Raw genomic sequence first — 23,946 nt, forward strand, 5'->3', positions numbered from 1 at the left:
GCCTCGCAGAACGTCTTCACTAAAAGAGAGTGTTGCCGTGTAAGGAATCCATCACTAAGGCAAATGCCATATGGCCTCCTGGCAATCAGTTCCAAATAACGGTAACAATTTACAACAATCGCTTTCAAATAAATTTTGATGTAAATTTTAGTCTTATTGTGTGAAGAAAGAAAATGTAAGTGCAGAACAGTATGTACAATATGCTACATTTTGTGTATAAAGGATGAAAAAGTAAAATATGTGTCTTTTCTGCTTAAGAAACTGGAAAGACATGTACACAAACATACAGACACCCCAAACAGTGGATATGTGTGGTCGGAGGCAGATCCAGGTGGATAGAGAGTGGGACCGATAGCTGTAGACATTTAAAAATTTCCTTTGATTTTGGAACCATGCAAATGTATCACTTATTTACAAGATGAAATTTAAAAAATATGCCTTCATGAGATCTTTTTGCATGAATTTCCATTTTCTCTTACATTTCTTGAACGAGATTATGTTTTTCTACAAAGTAGACACCATTGATTCAGATTTAAGAACGAATGATAAGTGACATTAAATCAGATATTTTCCTGTGTTTTATATAGTTGCAAAATTCTAATTGTAAAATTATTTTTATATTCATAATTTCCCCATTGATTTTTTTTTTTTTTTGTGAGGAAGATCAGCCCTGAGCTAACATCCATGCTAATCCTCCTCTTTTTGCTGAGGAAGACCGGCTCTGAGCTAACATCTATTGCCAATCCTCCTCCTTTTTTTTCCCCAAAGCCCCAGTAGGTAGTTGTATGTCATAGTTGCACATCCCTCTAGTTGCTGTATGTGGGATGAGGCTTCAGCACGGCCGGAGAAGCGGTGCGTTGGTGCGCGCCAGGGATCCGAACTTGGGCCGCCAGTAGCGGAGCACGAGCACTTAACGGCTAAGCCACGGGGCCGGCCCCCGCACTGATTTTTTTGTCTTTGAGCCATCTACCAACCCATATTAAAGGCTCTTTCTGACCTGTTCTTGGTTCAGTTTGATCAGAAAGCTGAAGAAATTGAGGAGGAATGCCTCCCCTGGACTGTAAATTATTGAATAAAGAAACTGCTCATTTTAACCACTTATGAAGGCTAGGACTTAAAGCATAATAATACAAATAGCATGCCAATAATCCGTTATTAACTTTTCCATTTTGTGCAGCAAGCACGTTTTGGTGAGTATGACCACTAAGTAATATATCAAATGTGACTAAAAGGAAACAACACAACGTTTTCAGTGTTTTTGAAAAAGAATACTGTTATACCTGTGTTTTATTATAAATAACCAGGTTCTGTCATATTTTATCTTCTTGCCAGCAAATGAAGGACATTGTTTCATAAAGCTATTTCTAAAATGTTTCATTTCTAAAATGTACATGAATATTTAATTAAATCATATTTCCTTGAGAAAATAAAGTTCATTCGCATTTATAGCAGACAGTTGTGAGGAGTACATAATTGTCATAAGACCAGGGTAGCCAGTACCGGTTGCTTGTGGAACAAAACTCCTCAAATTTTAAAACTCTTTTTAAAAAATAAACATACAATCATAAGTGTTCATTTACTTTAAAAATTCTAAAGATGAAGAAAATTATTGTCTATAGATTTAAGTCCTTGTATAAATTACAAAACTCAAGTTTATGTTACAGAGTCCCTTCCCCATAGGAAGCATAAAGCACTTTTGTGGTACCTTTCACCAGTAAATATTGTATCACATTGAATTTGACAAACAAAATAAAAATCAATATTGCATCTTTAAGCTCCAAGAGAACATTCTTCTATGCTGTCTCTCATGATGAATGAGCTTCAAAAGTCATCTGATTGCCACGATTTAACTCAATCTCAAAGATATATAAAAGTAATACATATATTGACTTCAGTAGAAATCTGAAATATCAGTGAACTGCAGACTCTTCTTGCTTGAGGTCAACAAACACCCTTTGGAAGACAACCAAGAGTAGTTTAAGACCAGTACAACAAAATAAAATTATAACAATAATAATTATAACAATAAAAATAACAATAATAAAATAAAAATAACAACCAACAATGAGGTAAACTCCCCTTTAAAAAGGCAATATGTGTTGCCTGGACTGTCAGGAGAGAGTTCGATTGTACCTGACACCCAAATGTTTTTCCAACCAGAGTTCGGCCAGTTGCATGGTTGAGGCAAAAGTACTTGCCTTGGATCCTAAGCACATCTTATACTGCTTGGGGTCCAAGTTAGGGTCACAATGAACTGGATGGAAAATATGCACCACTCCTACTTCTTGACTTCTGAAGGGCCTTAAGCCAGATAGAATAACTTTGTTATAGAGATCTACATCTTCCAGGCCCCAGCCTTGTATTGAGGTATCAAATCCACCTGCACCCAGAAGATCACTTTTATAAATACAGGTAATTCCATATCCATAGTCTCTCCAAAATCCAGTCTTCTTTGAGAAGACAAAGTCATCATCAGTGGGAGGATTTCCCCCATTGATTACCTTTGGGTCATACTGGCTAAAGATGATGGGGTAGTACACCTGTTGTCCCTGAATTGTATTGTCTCTACATCGTTGGAGAAAGTCTCCTCTGAAGATCAAGTCAACGTCACAAAATAGCAGCAAAGTATCATTGTCAAACTGGGAAGAAGCCATTTCAAGACCAAGACCTCTGGAAAACTCTCCCTTCATGGGGATTAGGGTCATTTCTGCTTTGGGGTACTTGTTCTGATATTCTTTTATCAGCTCAATATGCTTGTCGGAATCTTGGCCAGAATCCCTACTGAAAAGGACGATGACCAGCTTTACATTCTGCTTTGGGATAAGACAAGTATTTTCGAAGTTCTCCATGAATCTCAAGAAAATGTCATACCTCCCAACGAGAGGAACAAGAATGTGTATTTTCTTTTCATTGTACCCTCCCATTTCTTTGGCACCTTGAAAAGAAGATAATATATTTAAAGAATTAGATATAAAAGAGAATGACTGAGTGTCACTATTAATACTCTCCACAAGGCTGTTGACATCTAGCTTTTCAGTTTCTCTAAAGAAAGGCTTGCTGAACAACTGCTGAAGATAGGCATGACGTCTCACTGGCACAGTCAGTTTCCTCCCCTTGTGTCTTTTGTATAAGAGGAGTAAATCCAAAATATACTCCACCCCATGCATGGGATCCACCCTGCGATAGCCATACTGAATTTCCTTGAAGTCAATGAGCCGTCCCCTACTCTTGGCATTCTCATTGATCATCTCCATCACCTGTAGTACAGTGTCATCCAGTGCTGTTCTTAGGATGCTGTTGATGCTCTGTCGAGGAGGCTGGTTCTCAGATGCTGAGTAAAGGAGCTTCCCTGTCAGGAACTCCCATTCTATCACTTCATCTCTCTCTCGAGGCTGGAAGTGGTTGAAAGAAGGCATCACTCCCAGCTGCTGGTCCTCTTTGCTCACTTCACTGTTACTAAGCTTGCTCATCAGAGCACTTTCCCGGTGGAGCTGGATGGTACGGTAACGAAGTTCAGAAATTTTGCGACTCAGCATGTAATTATGAAGCCTGTATTGGTAGGCGGGCCTTTTGTTGGGATGAAGTGTTATGGCTGCGTGGATTTTGCTATTGTGAAGGTCTTGGATATAACCCTTCCGATTGTGTTCATAATTTTCATGGAACAGCTGCTGCATCTGAAAAGTAAAAAGAAATCAGGAGGTCAGAATAAATTTAAAAAGAAATAAAGCAATAACCTAAAACATTTAAATTAAAAAAATTAATAAAAATTAGTTATATGGTATTTCATAACAAAAATAACTTGTAAAATTTATATTTAAAAGAAATGAAACTAGTTATAAAATGTCAAATTCAGATGCTCAAATACTGCAAACTAACCTGTCAATTTGCATGCAAATACTGCACACGAACCACCAGCTATGTTTTGAAGAATCTTTGTCCTTCTATCTTAAAATCAACCCAAAATATCAAAGAAAACAAGACTTGAATATATCCATAACCCCATAACAAATCATTGTGAGGGAAAGGCAGAGTGGGTAGAGCATGGATTTTTCAAAATATGGAGGTTCTCTGAGGAGTAAACCCCATGCCCTGTTGCTTGGAATGGCAATATCTGCCCCAGAGGAGATGTAAATTTTATTTAGTATCCCGATATACCATCTTTACAGAGTAAGTTCTTGGTAAGGTAAGATGGAACAGAAACTATATTGATCTACACTACTGATCTGAAGGATCATATCCCCAATTAGACATGCTTGACATCCTTATGAGCCCGAAAGGCTCTCTGCTGGTCTAGAACAAGCTCTCTACCTCAGGCAGAAACAAAAATGACAAAAAACAGAGAGTTATAAGATGACACTTTAAACTGCCAGCTGACTCCTCTTCCTCTGCCACGCAATAAAGAAACCTCCATCACACCCTCCAAGATAAGTACTAATGAAGAGGCAGGAGAGGAGATGCAGGGGGAGAAGGAGGAGGAGGAGGAGGAGGAGGAGGAGGAGGAGAATCATCAGCAGCAGCAGCAGCAGCATGAGATATCTGCCAATATATTGATGCATAAAGAGGAAAGGAATATCACAAACTTAAGAAAACATATCCAAAGCAGGTAAAAATTATAGACGAATCAAATAAATTAAAGAAAATACAATCTCCATAAAGAAAGAAATCAAAGAATAGACACAGGAGCTTAAAGAGGATAAATAAAACCACTGATAGTCACATTACAAGAAGCATAAAAAGATTTGTGGAAAACATAGGAAGAAGAGACTTGAAAAAATTTAGCAAAATAATAGAAATATAAAAGAGAGATTAAAAAAGTTTGGAGAAAGATATATATCCATATGCACACATATGTAAAAATGTATATATGTAACATGCATTTAAAAGTTTAGATATATATTTAGTACGTATGGCTATATATTACAGGAGATAAAAAATATTTACGTGAAATATGTCTGAGGGACATACTTCCCTTAAAATAAGGGTAGATATATAACTATGTGCAATTAGGCCAAGAGAAAAAAAGCAAAATAAACAAACAAAACCCACTGTGGCTGTAAGTAGGAAAAGAACGAATCTTGCCACAACATTCTCTATAGCAACATTCAATGCTGAAAAATAGTAGAGCACAGCCTAGGAAGACCCCAAGAAAGCAAATTAATGACTCATAATTTTATATTCAATCAAGCTAGAGCTCAAGTTTATCCCAATCAGGCTAGAGCTAAAATTTTATTGCAAAAAATAAAGACCTCCTAATATGTAAGAACTTGTGGCAGATTTGTGGTGGTAAATTCTTTGAAACTGCTCTCACTGAGAGGTGGGGTCTATGTCCCCTTCTCTGGAGTGTGGGTGACTCTGTGACTATTTTAACTAATAGACCACAGTAGGAGTGACACTATGCCAGTTTCTAGATCAGCAGCTTCTGCTTCCTGTCTTTGGGAACTCGCACTCTGCAGAAGCCAGCTGCTAAGTAAAAAGTCTACGTTAGTTTCCTTGTTGCTGGCAGCATCTTCAGTAAAATGTGGAATAGCAGAATCCTTGTTCCAATCCCAGAGTCGGGGAAGAAGCTGGCAATATTTCTCTTTAACATATTAAAGAAGTTCTTTTCTATGTCTAGTTTGCTAAGAGTTTTTATCATGAATGAATTTCGAAGTTGATCAAATGTTTTTTCTGCATCTATCGAGAAGATTATGTGATGTTATTGTTTTTTCTGTTATGGTGAATTGCACTGATTGATTTTCTAATATTAAACCACCATTGTATTCCTTGACTAAATTTATCATGATCCTGATATATTATCCTCTTTATATAGGCCTGGAATATATTTGCAAATATTTGTGTAGAATATACTGTGAGATACCAGTTTCCCCAATTGATATATAGATTCAACACAAATTCAATACAAATCCTACCATTTTTTAAAAAGAAAATGTTGCTGTTGATATTAACAAGTTGATTCTAAAATTTACATAGATATGAAAAGTCAAGGATATTCCAGATAATCTTAAAGAAAGATACATTACAGATAAAAAGTTATGGAAATTTAGACAGTATAATATTGGTACACGGGTTAACAGAACAAAGGACCAAAATAATCCATAAATGAACCTACTCATGACAGGACTTATCACTTGGCTTATGACAAATATGACACTGAGATTGGAGAAAGGGTGGTCTTTTCAGTAAATAGTGCAAGGTCAGTTGGATATTTATATGGAAAAAAGTAAAAACTGAGCTCCTATATCCCATAATAATAAAAAAAAAGCCATCCTGGATGGACTGTTGATATAAATATAAAAGGTAAAAAAATAAAATAAAATTTCTAAAAGTTAACACAAGAAAATATCTGCATAACTTTTGGTTAGTTGAAGACTTAAATATGACACAAAGTACTAACCACAAAAATAGGTTGAGAAATTGAACTATATTAAAATTAAGAACTTTGTTCCTCAAAAACACCATTAAGAGATTATAAAAGGTAAACTCCATAGTCGGAGAAGATATTTTTAATAGATCTTATCAAAAAGGGCTAATACCCAGAGTATGGTAATGAACCTGTACAAATTAGTAAGGAAGAAGGACAAACCCAGCTGAAAAATGGGGAAAAACCTGAATGGGCACTTCACAAAAGAGAATATGCAAATATCTGATAAACATACAAAAACATTCTCTAGCTCATTCATCATCAGGGTAATGCAATTTAAAGTTACAATGTGATAACACTGCGGACCTACAAGAATGGTTAAAACTGAACAGACTGATAATGTGTTGTCAAGATTTGGAACTCTCATACATGGTTGGTGAGAATGTAACTTGGTTCAACCACTGTGGAAAACTGTATCAACTAAAATGACCATACGCATTCCTGTGATTCAGTAATTCTACTCTTAGATATATGCCCAATACAAATACATACTTACATACACCTAAAAATATATGTAAGAATCTTCACAGCAGCATTATTCAAAATACTCCCAAACTGAAGGCAACCCAAATGTACATGAAGAGCAGAACAGATAAATAAATGTGGTATATTCATATAATGGAAAACAATATATCAACTAAAATAAATGAAATACTACTATTCACAGCAATGTGGACAAATCTTACAAAGTGAAAGAAGCCATATACAGAAGTATATATTTTGTTTGATTCTATTTATATGAAATTCAGAAACAGGTAAAGCTAACTATGCTGTTAGCTGTTAGAATAGTGATCAAAAATCAAGAAAGAGGGCAGGATGGGGCCGGCCCAGTGGCGTAGTGGTTAAGTTCGCACGCTCTGCTTCAGAGGCCCAGGGCTTGCAGGTTCGGATCGTGGGCGTGGACCTATACACTGCTTATCAAGCCATGCTGTGGTGGCATCCCACATAAAATAGAGGAAGATGGGCACAGGTGTTAGCTCAGTGCCAATCTTCCTCAGCAAAAAGAGGAGGATTGGCAATAGATGTTAGCCCAGGGCTAGTCTTCCTCAAAAAAAAAAAAAGAAAAGAAAAGAAAGAGGGCAGCAAGCTCTAGTGTGCTGGTAATGTTCTACTTGTTGATCTAGGTCATGGTTACATGTATGCATTCAATCTGTGAACATTCACTGAACTGTTACTTAAGGTATGTATGTCTATTATACTCTCCAATGAATAAAATACTTTGTTTTAAAAATATGTATATATATGCATGTAGAATTAGGTAGGTTTTTCTGATACGTATGTACATAAATGTGTATGGATATGTGGGTGGAATACAAAGAGAGAGTATCACGGAAGTTTTCCTAGAGAAGGTGACCTAAAAGGAGTAAGACCAATACCATAGGAGATTCTTTATCTCCAGTATTTTACCCGGTTTCTATTCTATACTCAGAAAGATTTTCAAATCAACATCATTTGACTTTGAAGAGTATAACAGTAGATATTTTGAGAAAGATTTTGGACTTGATTCAAGACACAGTAGTTCAGTTGCATCCAATATTTTTTTCCTGAAAACATATGCCAATTTTTATTTGAAACTTAGATCAATGTTAAATCAAATTAAATCCATAATTTGCAGTGGGCTGTTATATCTCCATTTTTGTAGTGTTATTATTTTTTACCCGAAATTGCTTCAATATTTTACTTTATGTAATTTTCCATGGATTTTTTTTCTTTGTATGCAAGAAGTAAAAAAATATATTTCTCATCACATATAGACTACTAATTATATCACCTCTAAAAAGTATTTGGCTATTTGAAACTATTCTTTCTTAAGGCATGCTTTACATTACTAAGAAAAAGGGAACATGCTAAATTAAATAGGAAACATTGCTCAGAGGCAAACTATTCAATTGCAGGCCTATCTGGCTCCTTTAGTGATATTGAAGTGATTAATACTGCACAATTTGATAAAGGTGATATTTTGTTATACAACAAATAATATCTTAGTATTGAAATGTTTAACGAACTCGCATCACTCACATCATTACAACCTAAGCTGTCCTATAGTGCTTATCTTTCTAATGTGATCTTTTGCAGAAATATTACAAGCCATGATGAGAACAATCCTTAAAAACAGCACATTCATACATAATCCAGGTAGTACAGCAATGATGAGAATATCTTGAATTTATGTCATATTTTCCATCAAGAAGCATACAGCATATCCAAACTTTCTACTTGTATATGTAGGGAGAGCCAAGCTATATAGGATAGACATGAGAATGTTTAAGAGCCTGGCTATGAAGTTAGCCAGATCTGGATCTGAGAACTGGCTCTACCATTTGTAAGCCATTTCCTATCCAATCTGTCTAAACCTCAGTTTCCTTATCTACAAAAGGGAAAATGCCAGCTACCTCAATGTATATTAAAATGTTGCTCAATAAGAAAAAAAATATATATGATGCTTAGCATTGTGTCTGGCATATAGAAAACACTCAATAAATAACTATGTATAAATAACAGTTCGAGGATTTGTCAACCTCCCCCTGAGGGGAGTTTTAGCTAGGAGTTTGTTTTTTTTTTCTTTTAGCTAGGAGTTTTCAGAGAATGAAAGCAGCATGCTTTAGTTGGCTTGCTTCATCTTTGCTCATTTCTGGAAATGCTTGGGAACAGTTATAACTTGGCCACAGACACTCAGTGCTTCAATGTGTCTAACATGCCATTGAGGCACCTTCTCCTAGAGTCCTCAACATTTCACTACAAGAAAGATAAATTACTGTGAGGATTTCAGGAAACCAAGGTTCAAGAGGGTTAAGTGATTTAACCAAGGATCTACTGAGAGTAATGAGATTATAACTGAAACTAGACTAAATAGCCAGTTTTTTTACTTATCACACTAAAGTTTGACTGTAGCAAAATTGTTTTAAGAAAAAGTGTAAAATTTACTTTTAAAATTATATTAGCTTGTTTGAAATAATTCAGGACCTCTGATTTAAATTGGCTTCTTCTCCTTTACAGAATTTTCAATTGACTTCGTGGTACCTCCAGAGCCTTACACTGAAAGGAGGGAGATAATTTTAGGCTAACAAAATCACAGCTGCCATTAACATCAGTGTGTCCCGACTGATCCCAGTGCCGTAAGTGTGTCACCCCAAATCTCACCCTCTGAGAAGAAAATTATCTGAGAAGCTATAGAAAAATCTATTATAAAAATCAGAGAGTGGACTAATAAATGCCAAGATGTTGTTGTATGCTATTATTAATCTTCTACTATATTAAACTTCCATTTGCCCCTTAGATTTTTTAATAATGAAAACATAGCATAGGTAACTTCTGGAGTGATCATAGCTATGTAAATAAAGGACTTCTATTTCAGCAATTAAAATCTTCAAAGAAATAGTAAAGAGTTAACTGCAAACAGGCACAAGGTAACTTTTGGAACAAAATACAAAGTTCGTAAAGCTAGACTGTGGTAATGGCTGCACAACTAAATAAATTTACTAAATGTTATTAAACTGCACACTTTCAAGGGGAGACTTTTGGAGAATGTAAATTATACCTCAAGAAGGCTATTTTTAAAGAGACATAGGGAATATTAAAAACAAAATACAGGAAACTCTAGTTTTAAAAATGAAGAGACTGGAACAATATACAGTCACCAAAATACGTGTAGGATTTCCAAAAGCTGATGGGGTTGAGCAGGCTCATCGGGAAGTAAGTGGAGACAAAAGGCCACACAAAATGATGTCCATGACAAAAGGGTTCAGGGACAGCAGATCTCAGAAATAACCAGGAAAAATATACTGCCTGACAGTGCAGGCGTAGAACCTATCCTACGTACCCAGCTGCGGGTGCAGGAACCGAGCTGGCTTGGGCTGGCAGAATAAGCCCCTGATGGAATGGTTCTGTTTCTGAGAAGCAGAACAGACAGAGCTACAGAAAGCAAAGCATTAAACAGTTAAGCCATGTTTTCATGAAGTAGGTTTAGTCTGAGGCAGCAGAGAGGACCGATGCCTTTTCTTTGTGGAAATCAGCAAGCCTAGGATGGTAACAAACATCTCTGCCAAAATAAATGTACGGTGAAGGGCTTGTCCAGGGACAAGTAATTTTTTCAGAGGAAAGTATGTTTTCTAAAAAAGGGAAATAGTACAGCACTAACACAAAGTTTCTTTTAAGAAAAAGACTAGATGAAAAACTAGCTCCTCTCACCCCGAATAAAAACAAGCCACAGAACTGAGGAAAACATTAAGCAACTGTTTTAAAAAACATAAGAAGCATTTTCCTTGATCTTTGAAAACAACAAAGTAGAAATATAAGACCTCAGGGATGTGGTGGTAAGAGATGAAATGTCAGCTCACAGAGCTAAGAAATAAAAAAAGAATAAAAAATAAACTATCACAGACATGAAAACAAAATCAGAACGAAAAGAATAGAACAGACACTGTGGAAAGCTCGGTAAGGGAGAGGAAAGATGAAAATTAGGAAAGTTAAAAACAATGGAATAGAGGGCCGGCCCCGTGGCTCAGCAGTTAAATGCGCGTGCTCTGCTACTGGCGGCCCAGGTTCGGATCCCGGGCGCACCGATGTACCGCTTCTCCGGCCATGCTGAGGCCGCGTCCCACATACAGCAACTAGAAGGATGTGCAACTATGACATACAACTATCTACTGGGGCTTTGGGGAAAAAAAAAAGAGGAGGATTGGCAATAGATGTTAGCTCAGAGCTGGTCTTCCTCAGCAAAAAACAAAAAGGAGGATTAGCATGGATGTTAGCTCAGGGCTGATCTTCCTCACACATACAAACACACAAAAAAAAGCAGAAAAAAAAAAATGGAATAGAAACAAAGAATTACAACAAATTAGAAACAATTCAGGACTTGGAAGAGTACTTGGTACATAGTAACAGCTATTAATAGGAATTACAATAAGAGTTAGCTAGTATTACTGTACTGTTGTTATTTGTTTTTACTATTATTATTATTAGTGCAGATATTGAATAAATGAGAAAATAAGAATGGCCTCGATTAACTTTTCCTTAGAAAATAATTCAAATATGCTCAGCATAGTCATCATTTGATTTCAGATCATCATCTAAAAACTAAAAAACTGAATTGTCTTCATGAGGTCTCTGTTGTAATGAAGGGGAAATAAGAGGTCATGCCATTATTGGAAAGCTGTTCACGAGCATCTTTTGCATTCTCTATTAAGAAAACAATTGCATTAATTTTTCTCTATTAAGGAGAAAATTCCCTTAATTTATTTATGTAAAGAAGCTATTTCAGTTTAGTGCAAGTTCTTTTGTTCCCAATATGCCACTCCATTTTTCCTAAAAAGAAAGGATCCTCTAACTTAGAAAATTCTCTTTGAATCTCTTCCTATATATAATATTAAGGAGGATTTGGGCAAAGGAGGTATTCTTGTTCTAGGAAGTACAGACTGCAAATTAGAATAATTTATGAAGGTGAACGGGAAATAATCCTTTAAGTGGTGTAAAATATTATGGTGAATATGTACCTAAGGGTTGGGTAATTTGCCTTGCAAATATTTAAGCTCATTTTATTCTCTTTGATTTAGTTATGCAATACTACATAACTAAATGGAGAGTCTTATTGCCCTTAATGCAAATGCCTAATGATCTTTCATTTATTTTATAAGACCAGTAAATATAAAGGTCCTAAGCGAAATAGTGAATTTTCAAATTAACACAATTATTTTCCCTCAATTATTGTCTTCAAATATTAACAGTAAAGTTCTTAAAGTGTGTGCTACTTCTTTGGTAATAATGACACAATGAAAACAGTACTTAATTTTAAATATTAAAGAGAAGAAATGAGTTTGGGAAAAATAAATGTACATATATCATTCTATAATTATAAAGATAATGAAAAAATGTTAAAAGGTATGGCTTGGATAAGTTGTTGAAGCAAAGATCTAATTTAAGTATGATAAGATATGCCCTTCTTCATATCATGTATGTATGTATGCATTGTTACATACAATTAAGAGCATTATTTTGCTACTAAGATATAAAAATAATAGCACTGGGGCCGGCCCCGTGGCCTAGTAGTTAAGTCTGGCGCACTCTGCTTCAGCAGAGTGCGCCCAGGTTCAGTTCCTGGGCGCGGACCTACCACTTGTCAGAGGCCATGCTGTGGTGGCAACCTACATATAAAATAGAGCAAGATTGGCACAGATGGTAGCTCAGGGCAAATCTTCCTCAAGTAAAAAGAGGATGACTGGCAACAGATGTTAGCTCAAGGCAAATCTTCCTCAGGAAAAAAAAAAAAAGTAGCACCTTGGAAATAGCCACATCTAATCCACAAACTCTACTTTAAAAATTCACTGTGTAACATGTAATAAAATTGCATGGAACTAAATACACATGTGTGTGCATACACATACACACACATAAATAAAAGCAAAAGTGGAGAAATCTGAATAAGATTAGTGGAATATATCAATGTCAATATCCTGGTTGTGATATTTAACTACAGTTTTGCAAGATTTTGCCATTGGGGGAAACTGGTTAAGGGGTACATGGAATTTCTTTGCATTATTTTTTTACAAATGTATGTGAATCAATAATTATTTCAAAATAAAAGGGTTAAAAAGTATATACAAAAAAATCGAAAAGAAACTTTGTCTCATTTCTTTTCTTTTAAAGAAATCATCCCAAAGTACACTTGAAAGTATCAATGTTGAAAACTTGTATCCAAAGGCTGCAGACCTGATTTTGCCTTTTTTTCTTGGTAAGCCCAGTGTTTTGAATGAATTTGAATTTGAAAAATGTTAAGTGAACATTTTCCATTTATTTTCAGTCTCATAAACTTTCTTTCTGTTTGTTTCATGAATTTAAATTGCCTGAGGGCATTTGTGTTCTTGGATATCTTTTTAATGTAACTAAAAAAACCTTAAAATGTCTTTTCCTTTTGAAATCCAGTCATATGCTACAATATAGATGAATCTTAAGGACATTATACTAAGTGAAATAAACCTGTCACAAAAAGACAAATACTGTATGATTCCACTTATATGAAGTATCTAAAGTAGTCAAATTCATAGACAGAAAGCAAATGGTAGTTTCCAGGGGCTGGGAGAAGGGGAAAGGGGGAGTTGTTCAATGGGTATAGAGTTTCAGTTTTGCAAGGTGCAAACGTTCCAGAGATTTGCTGCACAACAATGTGAATATAGTTGACCCTACTGAACTGTACACTTAAAAATGATTAAAATGATAAAAAAACTTCTTTTCCTTCTATTTCACATGATCATCACCTTTTCCCATCCCCATTTCCATCTAGAAATATAATTTACAGTCTGGCCAATTAATATACTTTGTTATAAATGTATAGGCAAGATCTCTCTCATTTTAGCAAAAAATAGTTCCCCTTGACTATAGGCTCACATTTTGCACTTTATAATCCCACAGAAAGAAAAGCAGACCTTGCCACCCAGACAAGGGCAGAGAAATGATACAAGAAAGACTGAGTGCTGTTGAGAACACTGAACACAGCATTGAGCCGTGCCTAAGGCCAGATCACCCTCAGACTTCCTAGTTTCCCAGGACAGTAGTTTCTCCTTTGTTTCAGGCAGTTTAGTTGTGGTTCTGTCACTTGCAACCAAAGGAATTCTGTCAAAAACAATTTGACAAGTTGATGTATTTTGTGTGTGTGTGTGTGAGGAGATCAGCCCTGTGCTAACATCTGCCAATCCTCCTCGTTTTTTTTTTTTTTTTTTTTTTTTTGCTGAGGAAGACTGGCCCTGGGCTAACATCTGTGCTCATCTTCCTCTACTTTATATGGGACGCCGCCACAGCATGGCTTGCCAAGCACTGCGTCCGTGCATGTCCAGGATCCAAACCGGCGAACCCCGGGCTGCCCCAGCAGAGCGCGTGCATTTAACCGCTTGTACCACCGGGCCAGCCCCGACAAGTTGATGTATTTTAATTTCAGCTCTGTGCTAATGCTCTGTATGATTTGCCTCTGTTTAATTAGCTAGTTTAATCTTAGTTGAAATCCAAACAACAATCTCATATAGGCAATCTGTACCCTTAAAACTGGTACTTTTCTTCCTGTTAATTTCATTTTGTTAGCTATTTTAGTTTAAAAAAAAAAACCTGTCAGACAACACAGAAAATAGCTTCCAGATATTAACTCTTATATGTGATGAAGTTTTCTCAGTAGTATACATTCTCTACAGTTTAAAAATACTTCAGATAACACAGAGAATAATCATATGATATACATTTCCCAGCTGGATGTATTCCGGACATATGCTATCTTAGGCAAACATAAAAGAGATTTAAAATCAGAAAGAAATCACTAAGTTCATCAGATTTCAGTTTATAATGGTGTCATGGCACATAACCATGTTAGTTCAAATAAACCCAAATACCTTAATTAAAATTACCCTGTTACAAAATAAAATAATACTCCAATCAAAAAAAAACCACTAATGATAAGTGAACTTGATGGCTCATCAATTTGCCTGATTTAGCCTGACATACCTACATTCAAGCAGTGAGCATATAGATGCTTTCTGATAAATATTCAAGATAACAGTGAATCGTTGTTGAAACCTACAAAATAAACCTGTAGACATTTTTAAATTTTTGGTAAATTGTCAAGTAAATTTTTTGTATTCACTATTTCCTTAAACCTTTTTTTCTACTCACAATTTATTACAGAGAAGAGGCAAAGAAGAATTTCAAGAGGTTTTCAAGTTGCCACTTTGCAAACCTGCACACACCCTTTATTCACGTAATACTTAACTACCCCCTTCACTGGTGATTTAATTATCACACCATAACTAAGAGAAAACAGGAAGGAGGGAGGTTATCACTTCCAAACTAGGATTTCAAGACCTTTGAAAAACAAAACATAAAGATCGTAGTTGCCGTAAAGTTTTGAAAGACATTAATACAACTAATGAATGTATTGTATCCATTGGAGGAAATGTATCAACTGTATAATGGCACTGATCATGCATAAAATTACACTTTCCAAATAAAAAAAGAGAAAAAGATCTGCTTTCTAATACATAGGTTTTATTCCAGTTATGAAAGCTTTCAAATCCCAAGTAGATTCCTATTTAACTAAAGGTGCTAAAGCTAAAGTCAAAGATTTTCTGGTGCTGATTTTTTACTTTCATTCTCCCCAAATTTGAGCAACCAGTCATTTAACATCATGAAAGACTTACCATAAGCTTATCTAATTCTGTATGAACATCATGTCATCCACAAATGCAGAAGGTATCAGAATGGGGAAGATAAGGATTGGGGAAACAGGATATTTTGTTTAAAGAATGACATATACTTCTGCAATTATGGACTTTGGCTACATGACAATTTTTAGTGATTATCAGTAATGTTCCTATAGCAACCTTCAGGGCAATTTGGAGCGCTGTTTGTAAGAAGCTAAAATTTGATGACCTTCCAAGAACAGAAGGAGTCTTTGGCCATTATGTGGTGTTTAACGTTAATTGGTTGATGTGCAGTTTCTTTCTTTCTTTTTTTTTTCGTGAGGAAGATCAGCCCTGAGCTAACATCCATGCCACTCCTCCTCTTTTTGCTGAGGAAGACTGGCCCTGAGCTAACATCTATTGCCAATCCTCCTCCTTTTTTTCCCTTTTTCTCTCCAAAGCCCCAGTAGACAGTTGTATGCCATAGTTGCACATCCTTCTAGTTGCTGTATGTGGGACAAGGCCTCAGCATGGCCGGAGAAGCGGTGCTTCGGTGCGTGCCTGGGATCTGAACCAGGGCCGCCAGTAGCGGAGCGTGCACACTTAACCGCTAAGCCACGGGGCCGGCCCCTATGTGCAGTTTCTTATGTCAGTAGAAGGTCTATGTTCAAATATACTTTGAAATGAAAACAAGATATTATATTCTCAAGATTTAAGAGTGAAAATTCCATATTCATTAAGCAGAAAATTGACTTCAGCTGTCAGTACATTACGGAGTATCGTCTTATTGGATAAATACGGTAGAACACAGTGCAGTGCCATGTGCACAGTAGATGCTCAAGAAAGCTAGTGGAATGCAATTAATATAAACATTGAAAACAGAGAAAGATAACATAATAGGTTCTATGACAATACGACAATTTCTTTCATTAACTTTTCCTGACCAAACCTTTCCTGATCTAATCCTTCCCAACATTTTTGCTGTCTCTTTTATTTGTAGAATGAATGACTCATTCATTCATTTAAAAATATTCATAGAGTTGCTAAAATGTGTCAGTTGCTCTGGATAGAGCAATAAAAGAAACATGATCCCTGCCCTCATGGAGTTAACTGCCTAGTGGAAGAGACAAGTACCAAATATATAAATTTATTAAACAGCTGTATAAGTTTGACAAGTGCTCATTGCACTAATTATTCCTTATTGTACTTGCAGCTTTACTTGACCATATGCCTTTCTAGGTGGCCTGCTCCCAGAGGGTAGCCTGGGCCTAACACTTAATAAAATATTTATAATTAATTTTTAATAAATTAACATATTCCCCCTAAAACTAGTTGGTAACCAAAACAGGCACCAAACCATTTACTGTAAGAACTTTAACTGTCTAATAGAAAATTCTCAGCATTCTGCATTATTTCCCAGGCTTCTAAATGCTTCTTTAAGTTAAAAAGTAAAATGTAACAGAAGACTTGACACATCTCTGTTGTACAAGATTTGGCACATATCTTAAAGCTATTATATCTTACTTAAGTAGTGACCTACAGTCCCCTACTATTGTACCATGACTGATGGTGGTCCTACATCTCTTTACTATTTTCATAACCGATGTAGTCATCCAAGCAGGGAGAAAGGTTGAAGACACCCATCATCATTCCTGCTTTGTGCCACTGGAATGTGAAATGATTGTAGGAGTCTAAATTGATTCTAAATCAGGCCGGGCTCTGTCACATTAATAATTTTTGCACAAATAAATGAAGTGCTGCTGAGAGACCATGGTAAATGAGAACGAAAGCAAAGCTACCAAGAAGGCCTGTGCCACCTGTGTGGAGACAAGCTAGTCTTCCACTCAAGAAACAGGACAAAACTAAGGCTTACGTAGGAATTGTTCAAGTGGTGTGGAATTAGGCCTGGCTTTTCGGGATCTTTCAATTACTTAAAGGAAAGAAAAAAGAAAAACAAATCTCTCCTGTATGTTCCCCTGTCATTGCTTCAGCTTGTGTTCTTGTGTGTCTATTCTGGGCTAAGATCCTGGCTCTGGGACCACAGAGTCACAGGCCTTGTTTTGAGATCTGCTCTTTCATTCCCAGTCTGACCTTGGACAAGTTACAACTTCTGGGAAAACAAGAGCTCCTGCACTGTTCTCTACGTTACATAAAACATGCTTATAACAGTGTCTGGCATAGATTAAGTACTCAATAGGTGCTACTATCATTACGGTTTAGTAAACTTTAGATGGTGAAATTTCTTGCACTCTAAAGCAGATTGCAAAGACATCCCCGCCATACACTAATATCTAATTTAGTAGGTTACTAATGCATAACCTTTAGTTATACATAATGTTTAAAGATTTTAAGATTGTGTATCATTTGCATGTAGGAAAAGACTTGTACTTTTAGATCAGTTCCCAGATCATCAAGTAAAATCTCATAGTCCACCAAATGGGTGACCAATATGGCTTTGACATTCCCTTCAGCTTGATTAAACTTTAGACAGGTTTCTTCCTGACTACAGGTCCCTAACCTCCCTTTGCTTAGAGCATTTACTTCAGAAAACTTGTAACTGTAAATTCTTCCTCTGATCCTTCAAGATGTAAATCTTCTTCCAGCCTCTTGCCAGTTTTACAACTCAGGAATGTCTTTCTCAAGGACCAGGGAGCCATTGCTTTGAAATGTAATCATCAAGAAACACAGAGCCCTATCTACCAGTCTCTGTGGGAGGGTAGGAGCCTAACTTCCATAAGGGCCAATTAGCAAACACAGATGCCTAATCACATTGATCAATGTCCCTGCTAAAGTCCTCTAGTACTTTTTCGCTAGCTCACTCCAGCGCTTAAAAACTCTCCTAACTTTTATTTCAGCGTAATTGAGTTCAATCTCTCTCCCTTATTGCAGTAGTTTTGAATAAAGTCTTCCTTGCCTGTTTAACTCTGTCCTGTATAATTTTTCTTTCGCATGGGCCATAGGCAACACTTGGTGCATTGTATTAACAGTGCTTAGATCTCTTGATCCACTTAAAATTCTTTGCTCTCATTAGCTTAAAAAAAGAAGAAAGGCTCAAATTAAGATCCTACTGCTTATGGTGTAATCAAGGAGATAAGTAGTGCTTCCTTCCAGCTGATTTTATTAACATGAAAGTTTTATGATAAATTATGAAGATCCCTAGAGCTAAATACCCAATTAAAATAACATAAGCATGGCAGGATGTCTATTATAATGTTTTTCTTAGGAGAAAATTCCTAATTATAGTGCTGTAGACTTCTGCATGGGCACAGCACTGCTGTGGGAATGGACGAGAATCACAGCTCTAATTAATAGATACGTGTTTCCAAGATGGTGCTAACTAAAACTAAGTGAAGCTTAATCTTTTAAAAGTCAAGTTTTCTGGAAATGAAAACACAATGAATTAAGTCATTTTGACCTTTCTAATTACACTGACATTTCCTCAGTGGAGACTCGGTATAGCTCACGTTTGTTTCTTATATATAAAGTCATCACAGCAGAAAAGGGTAATTTATATTGAGGAGTAATAAAATCATTTCATGAGACCCAGTAAGTTTCACAGTACACTCATTAGCTTTAGTAAAAGAGTAAAGGATAATTTGGGTTTCAATCTGCACAGTTATCTTTCAAAATTGGTTAAAAGGAGTTTTTAAAAATTTTTCTGTCTGAGCAGATAAAATTAAATAAATGACTTATTTTTAGTCCTAAAAGGCAAAAGTAGCATTCCAAGGAGAAAACAATGAGACTTGAGGAATACAACTATGATTAGTACAATTAATGAATTAAAAAGCTGTATTTTATAAACAAGCAAAACTATACACTCTAAATCCTACTAGCTTTGGGATTTGTTTTCATGATTTTGTTTTCAACACTACTGCTCCCAATACTGGATGGCATTTTAAATTTATTTTACATAATATTTACAGGGTTATTTTTTTTTTAAATAGATCACTTAAAAATCTTCACATGAATATCATGTCTAATTTTTTATATTTTGTAGGGCTAATCTCAGTGGCACATTCATTGTGAAAATACTTGACAAAAAGGCAAATAACTGGAATCACAACTTAATATATGGGTTATAGGACAATTAGCTATTTACAAGGAAAAAATAAATTTAGATCCTTACCTACTTCACAGCTTATACTGAATATATTATATTCATACACATATACATATACATGTATGTGTGTACAGTGTACATACACGTGTGTGTGTATCTCAGATGTATTAAAGACCTAAATCCTACTAGCACTACCCCTTACAAAAAGAAAAAAATATTGTAAAAGAATGGGAAGAAAATGTAGGTAAATATTTACATTTTCTAAGCATGTAGAGAAGTCATTTTTAAGTAAAAAAAAAAAGGTATAAACAAAAAATATAAATAAAAAATAATAGATTTTAAGAGTATATTAACATTAAAATATTCCCATACCAAAAGCACCATAACTAAAATTAAAAAGCAAACAATAAATTGTGAAAGTGATTTTTGCAATAATGATGCCACGTTAACAGTTATTATCCTTAATATATCATTAATCTATCATTGCTCTCCTTTAACCCTCATCACCAATTCCAATCTATTTTACCTCCTAACTACCTCTTGAATCTGGATTTTCTTCTTATATCTTCAGGGAAGCCATTCTGGTGCAAGATACCAAGACTTTTCTCTGTTTCTTCAATAATCACCTGTCTGACTATATCTCATCTGGCCAGTCTCCAAACCGTTTTCCATGATGCAACATGAGTCATCTTTCCAAGACCCAAATATGATCATGTGACTCTCCTTTTCCACAATGACAACAAACACTCTTAGAATAATGCATTCCTCTCCAGCTTTCTCTCTTACCTCTCACCCTCTATGCTCCAGCCATATTGGCTTCCTCTCTCCTTAGTGCCTCTGCACATGCCTTTCCCTCTATTTGGAATGTTCTCTCATCTCTCAGTCTCATTTCTTTTCCTATTTAACTATTACTCAGCTTAAATGTCTCTGCCTCATGGCTACTTCTCTGACTAGATCAGGACTGGTATATGTTCTCCTTGCACTAGGTGCCGTTCTTCCCCACTATTTAACCCAGCTTTAATTTTATATATGTTTGTTCATCTAAATACAGCTGTCACCCTAACAAATGTGGGAATTTTCTGAAGACTATGACTGTGTCTTCTTCTCACTCTATCTCCAGTGCCTGGTATGCTGTAAATGATGCAGGCCAGGGCTATCTGGGGATGGGAGCCTATCTGGACATGTGATGTATCTCATATGTCTATGAGTAGATTCTAGATTTTCAGAAAAGATCAGAGACTTAAAGACCCAACTAGAATAAATCTGATCCTTAAGTCACTGCTTTAAAGCCCATCTCAGTACAGGGATATACTGAAAGGGGAAAAAAATGAATAAAACATATACATGTACTAAAACAAACAAATACAGTTCTTGTCCTGACTTCCTAGTTCTCTACCTAGGACAATTGCTTTTCTTCCTGATACAAAGACACATTACTTAAGCACCATCTCAGACTCCTCCTTTCATCCTCTTCCCAGCATCCTTGTCAACAAACTGTATGTCTTTTTCATAAGTGCTCCCTAATTATCCTTTTGTTTTCTTCCCCTCTTACTGCTTGGACCCTGGTTCAAGTCTGAATTATTGCAAATGTCCATTATGGGACTTAAATATTAGTGGTCAAAGAAGCCACAGAAGATAGAGATGCAAATGAAATATAAATGGATGATTCTAAACATGCTAAATTAGAGGCCCAGGAGAAACCAGGAAGACATATTAATAGGACTTGGAAGGCCATTTCCCTCCTCCCTTCAATCAGAGAAGCTCTGCTTTAAGCTGTTATATATCAGATTTCAAACAGTTTACTTGAAGAAAAATTTCTGCAAAAGGGAAAAAACGTTTGAAAATCCCTGTTCGCAATCACCTGAGGTTGACCTTTCTGCACAGCCCTGCCAATTCAAATGCTATTCATCCTTTGAAATCCAGCTAAATTCCTACCACACCGATGCATCTTCTATCAATTCCAGGACAGCCTGACTCTTCTTTGCAAGAGCTCACTATATCACATAGGTTGGTGTTCAGTATATTACTTGGCTTTCTAATTTATTCTTCTATCAATTTGGGGGTTATTTATTTATTTAATTAGCTAATTAGTTATTTGGTTATTTTCACTCCCCTTCTATCCACAGTTAGATTGTAAGTTTATTTTGGCAAAGGTACTACCTAACAGATTTTTCATTTAGCTCACTATGAGTAGTGTTGGGATAATTAAGAATGACAAAATCTGATTAAATGATCATGATTTTAATGAGGAAGAAAAAGAAATATGTTGTCTTAGGAAAAACAAATAGATTTTTCTTAGAGCAGACATTAGAACAAAAGTTGGAGTAGCTCTTTGCAACCCTAAGTAAAGAAAGATCCAGAAGTTGAAGAGATAAGTTGGGAGTGAATCCTGTTGGCCTGGCATTTGTCCATTTGTATAAGGAAATGAAGGGTGAGGGCACCCTCTTTCTGCTTAAATGTCTTCTTTGTTAAAACAAACAGTTCTTGTGTATGTTTATGTACTTTATCTAAAAAGAAGGAAAAATTATTCAAGTGTAAAATATATCTCATGCTCTTTTTTGACAAATATTTTGTTTCTCTATTAAATAAAATCACGTGTCTTGCTAATAGCATTATTCTACTCTTCTCACATGTAATTTTTCTTTGTTGAGAATGAGAACCAACTCAGATATTATCTTTGACCCCTATATGTTTGCTTTCTGTGTAATCTTTCCTTAAACTTCTTGATCTTATTATTTGGAGGGGGGGCAGGTGGTGAGGGCTGGGCATTAAAAAGTGCATAATAAATGAATTAAATAATTCATATACTAGAGTGCTGATTTGCACAAGCTGCACTGATTGAGAAATTGCTTGTTTGATGACAAAATAAACTTGAAAGTAATTGCAATTACATAGAGAAGGCACAATATTGCTACATTCACATCACCTGAGTTTAGATTTCAGTTGATTGCGGCTGTGTAATTTATTTGCTCTGTATTATGGTGAGATCCACACTACAATTGGTATCTGGCTTTTCTATCACCCCTCAAGATTCCCTTCTTCCAGTGTCCTCACAGCTCTGCTCCAAAACTGCCACTTGCAGAAAGTGTAATGAGAAATAACATACAAACTAAAAAAACAAAGATAGGAATCTTGAGAGTTGGTTTTATGGCATTTTAAAAAGGAATATTAGGAAGGAGTTGATTTTACAAGGAAGACCATTGGACTGGGAGTCTATTGATCAGCTACATGATAGTGGGCAAACCACATTATTTGTCTGTGTTGATCTTCTCACCTATTAAATGGGGAGTATAAATCACTGCCGTTTCAAATGTACACTGTTGGTGTGAAGGTCAAAAAAGAACAGTTATATGAAAGCATTAAAAACACATTTAAATATATGATATATTATTTAAATGACCAGTTTAAAAGAAGAGACGTAGAAAAAAAATGTATCTCTGGTTAAATGTTAATTTTTTACAAATGTCCCAACAAACCAAGGAATGACATTTATTATACATGGAAGTGTCTATAGATAAAAGATCTATTGAGAAGTAAAATCAATTGACAAAATAATAATTAAATAAAAATTCCTTTCTGGTATAAATTTGAAACATTATCCAAGGATACTTTTAATTTTTCAAGTAAAAAAATCAAATGTTCTTCACTTGAGATCAGTAATTCTCAATGGAGTGATGGTATATCAGAATCTTGGGTAGAATATATAGATGTTATAGTCTGAACAAAACACATTCTAAAATTTTCATTGCTTTCATTTATTTTTACCATGTTTTCTCAATTTAATTTAAAGTTTTAAATAGCAGCAAAGAAGGGCATTAGTAAGTTAGTTAAAAGAGACCAGGAAACTCAGTTTTCAATAATTTACTTTAGAGCTTAGGATTTCTTATAACTCTCCTTCATGAGGAAAATTAAGGATGGTTTCAAATTAGATGTTATCTTACTTCTGAGTTCCTGAAATAATTTATTTGGATCTTTTTGTAAGATGAAATAGTCAAACTACATTTTAAGGAATTAAAATCACTCAATTCTAAATCAGAAACATTATGCCAAAGTCAAAGTGGTGAGAAGATACAATAAGCATTCTTTTATTGTAACAAGTTTGTAATGGTTGTATAATTGACTGATGTCCTTTGCAAAATAACCATGCCAACTTTGTAATATACATTATAACGTACCTTCAAAAATCCTAATAAGAAATGTATAACAACTATTAAAGAGAATTTAAGAACAAAAGAGCAAGCTCTGAATAAATTGCAAAATTTACCATAATCCTTAATGAGAAAGCAATTCTTTAAAAATTAATTTCTAAG

The 23,946-nt window shown here is 35.4% G+C and overlaps 1 protein-coding gene across 1 annotated transcript in view; it reads right to left on the reverse strand.

Annotated features, from left to right (window-relative positions):
• Nucleotides 1-1,269: 1,269 nt before the first annotated feature.
• Nucleotides 1,270-23,946, reverse strand: part of CHSY3 (chondroitin sulfate synthase 3) — a 238,462-nt gene continuing 215,785 nt past the window's right edge. Inside the window, exon 3 of the mRNA XM_004420242.3 lies at nucleotides 1,270-3,674. Coding sequence (XP_004420299.1) covers nucleotides 2,112-3,674 — 1,563 coding nt within the window. The 3' untranslated portion in view covers nucleotides 1,270-2,111. The remainder of the gene's footprint in view (nucleotides 3,675-23,946) is intronic.

This window comes from Ceratotherium simum, chromosome 4, assembly GCF_057802395.1.
Source record: "Ceratotherium simum simum isolate JZ-2026a chromosome 4, ASM5780239v1, whole genome shotgun sequence".
Lineage (NCBI taxonomy): Eukaryota > Metazoa > Chordata > Mammalia > Perissodactyla > Rhinocerotidae > Ceratotherium > Ceratotherium simum.